Below are 13570 nucleotides of genomic sequence, written 5' to 3'. Positions count from 1 at the left end.
TGATGTACAGCAAAGGAAAGAATTGGATAACGGTATAAAGTGGGTGACTTTGTTGGTTTTGAAGTTGGGCGTCGCTCTTTCCGTAGTCTTCAAAGAAATTTTTGCAGGCTTGTGATAGGTTCAAATTTGTTCCCCTGAGCTGCCTTCATTTTTACTATGCTCTGGTCACTCCAGAATAAAAAACACTTAAGCAAAAGTTGCTAAAACGATATTTTTTTCTTTAGCAAATAAGAAATGTGTTTAGCAAAACATGTCAAAACAAATTATTATCAAGAATTATATCTACATACAAATGTAGTATGTTAATTGCTAAAGGTTGTAAAATGAAAAATACGAAAATGATTTTTCCCATCTTTGTTATTTACCTGTGGTAAAAAGCACCTGAAAAGTTAGGTAACAGTACTAACTTTTTTTTTACTTCAAATTTAACTTCATTACAAAGAAATATTTTTCACATTTTTTAAATTTGCCTATGTGAAAGTACACATGAAAAGTTAGGTAACGCTACTAACTAATATTGACTGCAAATTTAACTTCAGTGTCATATAATACAAGCGCAACGTGTCTTTCTAAAAATAGTTGACTGAAAACTCAATAAATTGGAGAGTACGGAGAAAATCTACTGACTGTATGATATCAGGTCTAAAGTTTGAAATTTTCACATTTAGCCATAGCGGCTAGTCCTCTTCGCTCTTTCTTTTTTGTCCATTCACTGAAGGCTCGTTCAAATGGAAATTGTTCCAAATCTGGGGATTCCAGATAAAGCCACATTAGGCTGCTCATCAAGCTCACCCGAAGTGAGTTCCGACCTTCAGTTTTTATGGCATTATATGCAGAAATGCCCCTCTCACAATTTACAGATGTGACTGCCAACACAGCACCTATAGACGACAGAACAGATAACTGCTGGTACGTGTCTCTTTGAGGATGTATGGCCTTTTCTAGAAATCCATTGATATCCTGACAGCAGAACTGTGGCTGCCTTGCAACGTTCTGTAACAGTTGCCACTCGAACATGGCATTGTCCTTGTCAATTATATTTGGACTATAGACTGCACACAGGTGTTCCACTTTTTCTGTTGAATCATCCATTGAGAGAAGAGTAGAGTTTTTTGGGCTGAGACCAGCAAATGCTCCTAATGTGTCTGAATCAGGAAAAGTAACAGAGAGCCTCTTGACTAATTCTTCAATAAATGACCTTTTGGCCTCTGCTACTTGTTCCCGATCAGTGACTTTGTCCTTAAAATCATGGCCATCATGAATGATGTAGCCAGAAGGGTCAACATGTTCAGGAATTTCTACAGCTCTTACATAAGGCCCAGGAGTTGTGAGCATACTTTGTATTGTGACAATAGCAGCATCAATGTTGGATTTGGCTATTAGATAATTGATGCTTTCTTTTTGTAGTTGCAAGGAAAGTAGACCTAAAAACACCTACTACATCGGCTAGGAAATGAGTAAGTAGAAGAAATTTCACAGTTGCCATCTGCTTTGCAACACCCTGAAGAACAGCTCTTCCCTCCAACCCTCTTTCTTTTGCAGCAGCTTGCAAAGCTGATATTACAGACGACAGACAGCCAGCCAACGCCTGCACACTGTCAACGAATGACAGCCACCGGGTTGAAAAAAACACTTGCTTGATTTTCTTTGCTTTAGTGTTGTTAACTTCCTTGCTGTCTTCAAGAATCCTTTGGAATTTAGGGGAGAATTTCAAAGATTTAGCAAACTGGTTAACTGTGGATATGTACTTGGTGATGAGTGGGACACAGTTGGCTGCCTTTTCACTAACTAGCTGTAGACGATGGGCCATGCAATGGACACTGACTAAATGAGGGATGATCCTTTTGAACCTGTGAAAATGAAGACAAATCAAAATGGAGATACAAAAACATTGAATAAGAATAAAATCTCTTTTACTCATTTTTTGTGTTTTATATTATTGGTTTGTGATATAAGTCCGAACTGATTTTTAGTTGAACTACTCATATATGCTTTTACCTGGAATTTGCTCAGTCTTTCAAAACTCATTGAATCATTTTAAAATCAGATTAGTTAAACATATTATTTTGTCATAAATGTTCAAGATACATACCTGGTAGCTACACCTCTATGGACACCTGTCATTACACTTGCTCCGTCTTTTGCAAGACCCACCATCTGCTCAGGAGGAAGGTTGTTCTGCTGCAAAATGGCCCATGCTGCATCAAACACACCATCAGCATCAGTTCTTGATAATTCCATGACATCAAGGAATGAACTTTTAAGTTCACCCTTGCTGTTGATGAACCTAATGAATGCTATTAAGATAGATTTATCAGCATTATCTGTAGCTTCATCTAACTCTATCCCAAAGTAAGGGTATGGACTTGTCTCCCTTTCATTCAAAACATCATCCCTCAAGATTTGTGCCATTACTTCATAAATATCATTAATGGAGTCATTGTGTTGGTATCGGTTGTCTGACTGTAGAATCTTCAGACTAGACACACCCCTGCAAAATAAGACATTAAGTAAAAACTATCAAGTCAGAAGCAATGTTTCTTTTCTATAAACTGGGTTTTTTTCTAATATTTTTGACTTTTAAGCTTTGAATTATGTCAACCTAATTTTTAGTAGAATCATATGTTTGATCATTTTTAAAACAAACAAAAAAACATGACCCATATATACTTTGGTATACATGTCAGGGACAGTACAATTATAGCTATGAATTGGTTCATGTACTTACATTGAATACTTGTAAGTTTATCAGTCTTGTATTCTTGATTGTACCAATGGCCTCCTTCGCTTGTGTCAACACTGTTGCCATTTGAGCTATCATAGCCCCCTTTATGTTGTCAAAAGCGTTGACTCGTGCCTTCTGCAGATCTTGCCTAAGAGCTGGTACCATTTTTGCATTGTTGTGGTCAATAGATTTCTCATGTTTCACCAAATCGTCCTTCTTCGTATTTTAACATGCTTTCCCTCTGGTGAAAATGTTAGTTTTTTTAGAAGCACAGCACACTGAACATCGCAAGTTTGTGGAAGAGGTATCAATCTGCAACCATTTGAATTGTGCTAGCCAAGCAGTAATGCGACCAGATCTTCGTGATGAAGTAGTTGAAGGTTGCTGATTACCATTATCACTTGCTGTAGAATTTTGAGATTCATCAATGAAAGAAGGGGCCTGCTGTTGTTGATTTCCATCATCAAAAGTTATCTCTGGCTGCGGTTCTTCAATTGCAGGTTCAGTAGTTCTGGAGTTTGGCTTAAAAAAACTATGTATAGTTGTTTGTGCAGTTGATTCTTGTGCTGTCATTGACGTGTCAATCTTTCTTCTTTTTTTACCACTGGATGCATGTTCATTCTGTAATATCAACGCAACTACATGGTTCGGGCTGTATACAGCACCTGGATCATTGTCAAAAGTTCCGTCTCTAGACCAAAGCAGTACAATTGGCTTTTGATGTTCTTTAGTGCAAATGACGGGTTCCATTTCTATACGAGGTTTTATGATACCATGCATCATAGGCCTGTGAGAGATGGGAACGTCTGGAAACACAGATACTATGTCTTCTTGGAGAACGGTAGCACATGCAAGCACATGAATCAAAGAAGACCATCTCTTGTTCTGGAAAGTCTTTCTAACCTCAAAGTCAAAAGCCTCTTCCAATGTATTCCCGTCAAAGGCGTCGTCCCCCAGTAAATAATGTAAAAGAATGTTTTTAGGTATGTGCGTTTTATTTTCACATTCCTCTAGATAAGGGTGATTGAGATACAAGTTTTGATTTTCAAACAGTTCCAAGGCAGTCTTCTCTCGTAATTTTGCTGAAAGACTTTCATCACCTACAATGTTGAATGAATAAATGTCAAGAACAGCAACTGTGCATGATTACATGTATATGAAAAGTGAGTGAATATCCAGTAAGTGGCTGTGTGGACTATAAGTGTTTTAATTTAGACAAGGAAATATTATTTAACACTGCACGCCAAACAGTTGCTATATTTCACCATTTTTCTGACATGACAAAATGCATTGTTTACTATCAATTCAATTATGACGTAATTATTGTTATTGTATGTGTTACGGGTATTTATGCCATGTTCTGAAAATGTAGTAAAGTCCTCTGTCTAACAAAAGAAACCAAATAATTGAAAGTGATATTTGATGATGTTTAACAATAGATTTCTGGTACTGGAAAATATATCCTCTACACAAGACTCAATTCTATACATGTATTTTATGATAACAGTTATTGAATGTAACATCATTTCAGGTTGCAATCTAGCTTTGAAATTATTAAAAAAAATAATAAACAATAAAAAAATAATAAATTTGCAATGATTTAATTTTAGCTGCGATGACGTAGCTCTGAACGACGGACGGAAGATTTCTGACAGATGGTCGTCGTCAGCCGGGAACCGGAGTGGAGGCAGGGTATGATTATTCGTTCTAATTTAATTTCACTTTATAGTTTCAAATTAAGCCTCCACTATTATATTGGTCAAATAAAATGCTCACACTCCAATCATGCCCACAACTAACTGTTCTCAACAAAGTCACGGCTGACACAATCAATTAATCAATTAAAAAAAATATTGCTTGATTGCACGTTTTCAAAATGTACGAATGTCTGACAGCCGGAAGTGAACCGATTTGTTGTTGCGCAGTTACCGGACGCGCAGAAAATAACCAGATAAAACAGAACGGTAACAAATATTTCCGGACAAAAAAATAACGTCATGGTTAAAAATGACGCTTTTGTACTTATTAACACAATCAACAAACAGGAACAATCTATTACACGTGATGTTTCATTCATTAATCTGCTCATAATATATTTTTAAAACCCAAAATTGACATGACATGGGCATGTTTCACGGCCGACCTAAGTGTAGGCCATCAACACGGGCCCCTAAACATTATACTGTAACGAATGTTCATTTGAGATCAGCTGACTGACGATCAGCTGTTGTGTGTTTATGCTACTGAACTGTACCCCTGGTGTGTTTACATGGAATAAACATGTAATAACGGTTGGATTGTATATTATTAGCAGTACATGGCAAATGGCAATGTTTTTATCTAACTGACCATGCTATCAGATGGTAAATGTATGTGATATTAGATTGTATGTGAAATAGTTTGTTGGCAAGTAGTGTGTCACTGGCTACGATAGCCGCCATATTGGATCGTGACTAAGCAGGCGGTCAGAATTTGAATTAGGTATTTTGTCTAGGTAAGCTCCATGATCAATCTTATGATTTAATTCAGTGATCGTTAAGACAATAACAATACTATTCATCAAAATGTATGTGTTTAATACGTACTTGTGGCGTACAACGGTCGATTTCAAGACATATTCGGTCCGAGCAGTTGTACTGCTTTCACGGTGAAACTGTTGACGCTGACGTTCCGGCTGGTTTTTGTGTACATTTTTAAATACGGCTCGGAAACGGAATCAGAGACTTGTAACTATATTTTGTGTATTTACAGAACATTTTTCAGTCGATAAACAGTTGGTTTACGCTATGTATAACATTTTCTTTGTACTTTCATTTTTGGCCCTATATTGTGACGTCGGCAATGTACGACTGTTATTGTTGTAAACAGTCTGGAGGGCCTCCACTTTGCCTCCACATTGCCTCCACTTTTTCCATATAAGGAAATGTGGACGCCCGGAGGGTATAAAAGGCGGAGCGATTACTGTGATTTTTAACGTCTCCTCCCGGCATCGGATACGTATTCTTGCGCCATTTTGGTTCATTAGTAGGTAGGCCTACAGGAGTTATCTCCCTTATATCGATTATAGGAAAGTTGGCATAACTTATAATATCCCAAATCGTCTATTGTTCAATAGGGAATTATTACAAGATATTTAGAGCCTAATCTTGTAATAGAGGAATTGATGACTTGATCAATTCCCATAAATAATTTGTACTTAGGATAATACAAGAGTCTAGTGTACTCTTGTATTTCTATTACAAGATATAGTTAATCTTGTAATAGTGAAATTGATTATTACTTGATCAATTTCTATAAATAATTCCTAAATTCTATAATATTTGTATAGGATAATACACGAGTCTAGTGTACTCTTGTATTTCTATTACAAGATATAGTTAATCTTGTAATAGTGAAATTGATTATTACTTGGTCAATTTCTATAAATAGTTTATTACAAACACAGTGGTTTAAAGCCTGGAGTATTTCTATTACAAGATATTTGGAATTGTGAATCTTGTGATAGGGAAATTGATGCATTGATGCATTGATCAATTTCCATAGATAATTATATAGAATTGCAGTTGTTAAATACTAGAGACTATGGTTCTCTCAAGTTGTATATCTATTACAAGATATTTGGGTTTAAATCTTGTAATAGTGAAATTGATGCATATTGATCAATGTCTATAAACTACTAACTAAATCTACTGACGTATTCTAGTCTACACAAGAGTCCCCTACCAGTAAGTACTGTATATTTATACTCACTAATGTCAAGACGTATTCTAGTCTACACAAGAGTCCCCTACCAGTAAGTACTCTATATTTATACTCACTAATGTCAAAACGTATTCTAGTCTACACAAGAGTCCCCTACCAGTAAGTACTGTATATTTATACATACTAATGTCAAAACGTATTCTAGTCTACACAAGAGTCCCCTACCAGTAAGTACTGTATATTTATACTCACTAATGTCAAGACGTATTCTAGTCTACACAAGAGTCCCCTACCAGTAAGTACTGTATATTTATACTCACTAATGTCAAGACGTATTCTAGTCTACACAGAGTCCCCTACCAGTAAGTACTGTATATATATACTCACTAATGTCAAAACGTATTCTAGTCTACACAGAGTTCCCTACCAGTAAGTACTGTATATTTATACTCACTAATGTCAAAACGTATTCTAGTCTACACAAGAGTCCCCTACCAGTAAGTACTGTATATTTATACTCACTAATGTCAAAACGTATTCTAGTCTACACAGAGTCCCCTACCAGTAAGTACTGTATATTTATACTCACTAATGTCAAAACGTATTCTAGTCTACACAAGATTCCCCTACCAGTAAGTACTGTATATTTATACTCACTAATGTCAAAACGTATTCTAGTCTACACAAGATTCCCCTACCAGTAAGTACTGTATATTTATACTCACTAATGTCAAAACGTATTCTAGTCTACACAAGAGTCCCCTACCAGTAAGTACTGTATATTTATACTCACTAATGTCAAAACGTATTCTAGTCTACACAAGAGTCCCCTACCAGTAAGTACTGTATATTTATACTCACTAATGTCAAGACGTATTCTAGTCTACACAGAATTCACTACCAGTAAGTACTGTATATTTATACTCACTAATGTCAAGACGTATTCTAGTCTACACAGAGTCCCCTACCAGTAAGTACTGTATATTTATACTCACTAATGTCAAAACGTATTCTAGTCTACACAAGAGTCCCCTACCAGTAAGTACTGTATATTTATACTCACTAATGTCAAGACGTATTCTAGTCTACACAGAGTTCACTACCAGTAAGTACTGTATATTTATACTCACTAATGTCAAGACGTATTCTAGTCTACACAGAGTCCCCTACCAGTAAGTACTGTATATTTATACTCACTAATGTCAAGACGTATTCTAGTCTACACAGAGTCCCCTACCAGTAAGTACTGTATATTTATACTCACTAATGTCAAAACGTATTCTAGTCTACACAAGAGTCCCCTACCAGTAAGTACTGTATATTTATACTCACTAATGTCAAAACGTATTCTAGTCTACACAAGAGTCCCCTACCAGTAAGTACTGTATATTTATACTCACTAATGTCAAGACGTATTCTAGTCTACACAGAGTCCCCTACCAGTAAGTACTCTATATTTATACTCACTAATGTCTAAACGTATTCTAGTTTACACAAGATTCCCTACCTACCAGTAAGTACTGTATATTTATACTCACTAATGTCAAGACGTATTCTAGTCTACACAAGAGTCCCCTACCAGTAAGTACTGTATATTTATACTCACTAATGTCAAAACGTATTCTAGTCTACACAAGAGTCCCCTACCAGTAAGTACTGTATATTTATACTCACTAATGTCAAGACGTATTCTAGTATACACAAGATTCCCAACCTACAAGTCACTAATGTCAAAACGTATTCTAGTCTACACAAGAGTCCCCTACCAGTAAGTACTGTATATTTATACTCACTAATGTCAAAACGTATTCTAGTCTACACAGAGTCCCCTACCAGTAAGTACTGTATATTTATACTCACTAATGTCAAAACGTATTCTAGTCTACACAGAGTTCCCTACCAGTAAGTACTGTATATTTATACTCACTAATGTCAAGACGTATTCTAGTCTACACAGAGTCCCCTACCAGTAAGTACTGTATATTTATACTCACTAATGTCAAAACGTATTCTAGTACCAGTAAGTCTATATAAGATATACCCCTAGTCCAGTGAGTACTGTGTATATTATATACCCAGTACTAATGTCAAAACGTATTCTAGTCTACACAAGAGTCCCCTACCAGTAAGTACTGTATATTTATACTCACTAATGTCAAAACGTATTCTAGTCTACACAAGAGTCCCCTACCAGTAAGTACTGTATATTTATACTCACTAATGTCAAAACGTATTCTAGTCTACACAAGAGTCCTCCTACCAGTAAGTACTGTATATTTATACATACTAATGTCAAAACGTATTCTAGTCTACACAAGAGTCCCCTACCAGTAAGTACTGTATATTTATACTCACTAATGTCAAGACGTATTCTAGTCTACACAGAGTCCCCTACCAGTAAGTACTGTATATTTATACTCACTAATGTCAAGACGTATTCTAGTCTACACAGAGTCCCCTACCAGTAAGTACTGTATATTTATACTCACTAATGTCATTGACGTATTCTAGTCTCTACAAGAGTCCCCTACCAGTAAGTACTGTATATATATACTCACTAATGTATGTCAAAACGTATTCTAGTCTACACAGATTCCCTACCAGTAAGTACTGTATATATTATATATATAGTGTCATTGACTGTATTATTAGTATACACAGAGTCCCTGTATACTCCAGTAAGTACTGTATATTTATACTCCACTAATGTCAAGACGTATTCTAGTCTACACAGAGTCCCCTACCAGTAAGTACTCTATATTTATACTCACTAATGTCAAAACGTATTCTAGTCTACACAAGATTCCCTACCTACCAGTAAGTACTGTATATTTATACTCACTAATGTCAAAAGACTATTTCTAGTCTACACAGATTCCCCTACCAGTAAGTACTGTATATATTATATATACTATGTCAAACGTATTCTGTCTAACAACGTATTACCAGTAAGTACTGTATACTCATATATGTAGTATATCAATCTATACACAGAGTCCCCTACCAGTAAGTACTGTATATTTATATACTAATGTCATACGTATTCTAGTCTACACAGATTCAGTAATACTGTATATTATATACTCATAATGTCAAAACGTATTCTAGTCTACACAGATTCCCTACCAGTAAGTACTGTATATTTATACTCACTAATGTCAAAACGTATTCTAGTCTCACACAGAGTCCCCTACCAGTAAGTACTACTGTATATTTATATACTCACTAATGTCAAGACGTATTCTAGTCTACACAAGAGTCCCCCCTACCAGTAAGTACTGTATATTTATATCACTAATGTCAAACGTATTCTAGTCTACACAGAGTGATCCTACCAGTAAGTACTGTATATTTATACTACTATAATGTCAAAACGTATTCTAGTCTACACAAGAGTCCCCTATCAGTAAGTACTGTATATTTATATATACTACTAATGTCAAATGTCCGTATTCTAGTCTACACAATATACCCAGTAAGTACAAGTACTGTATATATTATATACACTATGTCATTGAACGTATTCTAGTCTACACAAGAGTCCCCTACCAGTAAGTACTATATATTATATACTACATAATGTAATGTCAACGTATTCTAGTCTATAGATATACCCAGTAGTTCCAGTAAGTACTGTATATATTATATCCACTAATGTCAAAACGTATATTCTGTATACAATTATATACCAGTAGTCAGTAGTACTGTATATATTCATATGTCAGTAATATCTGTATTATATTATATAGTGTCCAATGATATTACAGTCTATAGTATAGTACCCAGTACCAGTAAAATACTGTATATATTATATACCACTAATCAGTAATACTGTATCTATATATATACCCAGTAGTCCTTGATACCTGTAAGTATATATTTATATATACTAATGTCTGAACGTATTCCATAGTACTATATAGAGTCCAATGATACCAGTTCCTGTAGTACTGTATATTATATACTCACTAATGTCATTGAACGTATTCTAGTCTACCAGAGTTCCCTACCAGTAAGTACTTATATATTTATAGTCACTAATGTCAATCTAACAGTATTCCAGTAAGTACTGTATGTATACTATATTATCCCTCCCTACCAGTAATACTGTATATTTATATACATAGTCAGTATGTCATGTATTAAGTAGTATATTATATACCCTAATGTACCAGTAAGTACTGTATACTGTATTATATAGTGTATAATGTCAACCAGTATTCTAGTCTGTATATATTTATATAGTGTCAGTAATATACCATATTCCAGTAGTACCAGTAGTACTCTATATGTATATTATACTAATGTCATTCAATATTCTGTCTACACAGAGTCCCCTACCAGTAGAGTACTGTATATATTTATATACTAATGTCAAAACGTATTCTATCTACACAGATCCCCTACCAGTAAGTACTGTATATTTATACTACTAATGTCAAAACGTATATTAGTCTACTACAAGAGTTCCCTACCAGTAGTACAGTGTACTGTATATATTATACTCACTAAGTACGTCATGATTCTATCTATATAGATATACCCAGTAGTCTACCAGTAAGTATTACTGTATATTATATACTAGTAATGTCAATTGACGTATATATTATATACCAGTTCCCCCTACCAGTAAGTACTGTATATTTATAGTCACTAATATAAATTATACCCAGTAGTCTATTATCTGTATATAATATATACCCAGTAGTCAGTGAGTACTGTATAGTACTATATACTCATAATGTCAAGACGTATTCTAGTCTACACAGAGTCCCCTACCAGTAAGTACTGTATATATTTATACTAGTGTCATTGACGTATTCTAGTCTATACAGAGTCCCCTACCAGTAAGTACTGTATATATATGTCATTGACGTATTATAGTCACACAATGTCAGTACTGTATATTTATATGACCAGTAGTCAATTGTATAGTCTGTATACAATTATATACCCCTACCAGTAAGTACTGTATATTTATATATAATAATTAAAGTGTATTCTAGTCTACACAAGATCCCCTACCAGTAAGTACTGTATATATTTATATATGTCCCTAGTTCTAAATCAATGACGTATTCTAGTCTACACAGAGTCCCCTACCAGTAAGTGTATGTATATATTATATACTATAGTCAATGTCAAAACGTATATAGTCTACACAAGATCCCCTACCAGTAAGTACTGTATATTTATACTCACTAATGTCAAGAGAGTATTATAGTCTACACAGAGTCCTATACCAGTAAGTACTGTATATATTATATATAATGTCAAAACGTATTCTAGTCTACACAGAGTTCCCTACCAGTAAGTACTGTATATTATATACCAGTACTATATGTCAATATATTATAGTCTACACACAGAGTATATCCAGATACCAGTAAGTACTGTATATATTATATATCATAAGTGTCAAATGTATATCTAGTCTACACAGATACTCCAGTAAGTACTGTATATATTATATACTACTAATGTCAAATGATTCTAGTATCCAGTCCCCTGTACCAGTAAGTACTATTTATACTGTATATAGTATCCAGTGAGTCACTAATGTATACCAGACCAGTAGTCAGTCTAGTACTATATTATATATACCCAGTAGTCCATTGATAACTATTATTTGATGACCAGATTCCAGTAAGTACTGTATATATATATATATAGTGTCAAAACGTATATGTTACACAGATATACCAGTAGTATACTGTATATATTATATACTAATGTCAAGACGTATTCTATCTACCAGATCCCCTACCAGTAAGTACTATATTTATACTATATACCTAGTAGTCACTGTATACTACGTATTCTATACATAGACCAGTATACCAGTAAGTACTGTATATATATATAATGTACGTTCTAGTAGTATAACTAGTCCAGTAATGATGTATAATATTATATACCAGTACAAGTACTGTATACTGTATATATATAAGTGTCATTGAACGTATAGTATACACAGATTACCCCTACCAGTAAGTACTGTATATATTATATAGTAATGTCAAGACGTATCTAGTCTACACAGTAGTCCATTAAGTACTGTATACTATTTATACTATAATTATATAGTCATCTAATGTATACCATGACAGTATTACTAGTCCAGTAGTCCATACAGTATAGTATGTATATTTATATCATAATGTCAATTGATATGATATAGATTACCAGTAAGTACTGTATATATTTATACATAAGTGTACTGTATACTATATATTTATGTCCAGTAATGTCATTGAACGTATTCTAGTCTACCATGATTACCCAGTACCAGTAAGTACTGTATATATTATATATAGTGTCAAAACGTATTCTAGTATATACCAGATCCCCTACCAGTCCAGTAAGTACTGTATATATTATATACTAATAGTATTCTATCTACACCAAGATACCCCTATTCCAGTAAGTACTGTATACTTTATATAGTGTCCAATGATGTACCATATTCCAGTAACCTACTAGTAGTATATAATATATATAGTGTACGTATGATACCAGTATTCCAGTAAGTACTGTATATATTATATGTACTAGTGTCAATGATGTCTACACAGATTCCCAGTACCAGTAGTACTGTATATATTATATATACTAATGTCAATACGTATTCTATATCTACCAGATTACCAGTAAGTACTGTATATATTATATATCATAATGTCAAAATGTATTCTAGTCTACACAGATTCCCCTACCAGTAAGTACTGTATACTATTATATATGTCCAATGATGAACCAATTCAGTAAGTACTGTATTCTATATATATTATATGTCCCTCATATGACCTATGTCCAGTAGTATGATCTGTACTATATATATACTCACTAATGTCACTGTAACGTATTCTAGTATATACACATTAAGTCCCCTACCAGTAGTATTGATATGTATATATTATATAGTGTCATTGATCTGACCAGATTCCAGTAAGTACTGTATATATTTATAATGTCTGTAATATTATACCAGATTCCCCAGTAAGTACTGTATTTATATCACTATTATATAGTAGTCCAATGATGACCAGATACCAGTAAGTACTGTATATATATATATAACCCTACTCCACATAATGTCATATCCACGTATTCTAGTACTATACACAGTATATAGTGTATAGT

The 13570-nt window shown here is 34.2% G+C and overlaps 1 protein-coding gene across 1 annotated transcript; it reads right to left on the bottom strand.

The window, feature by feature from the left end:
* Positions 1-324: 324 nt before the first annotated feature.
* LOC138322367 (zinc finger protein 862-like) lies at positions 325-5166 on the bottom strand. The gene is given in 5 exon segments (XM_069266408.1): positions 325-1367; positions 1369-1850; positions 2093-2491; positions 3003-3825; positions 5148-5166. Coding segments are annotated over 5 exon segments (2448 nt in total). The 3' UTR covers positions 325-642.
* Between the last annotated feature and the right edge of the window lie 8404 nt (positions 5167-13570).

The sequence above is a fragment of the Argopecten irradians genome, chromosome 4 (assembly GCF_041381155.1).
Source record: "Argopecten irradians isolate NY chromosome 4, Ai_NY, whole genome shotgun sequence".
NCBI lineage: Eukaryota > Metazoa > Mollusca > Bivalvia > Pectinida > Pectinidae > Argopecten > Argopecten irradians.
This window is presented reverse-complemented; position numbering and strand designations above follow the sequence as displayed.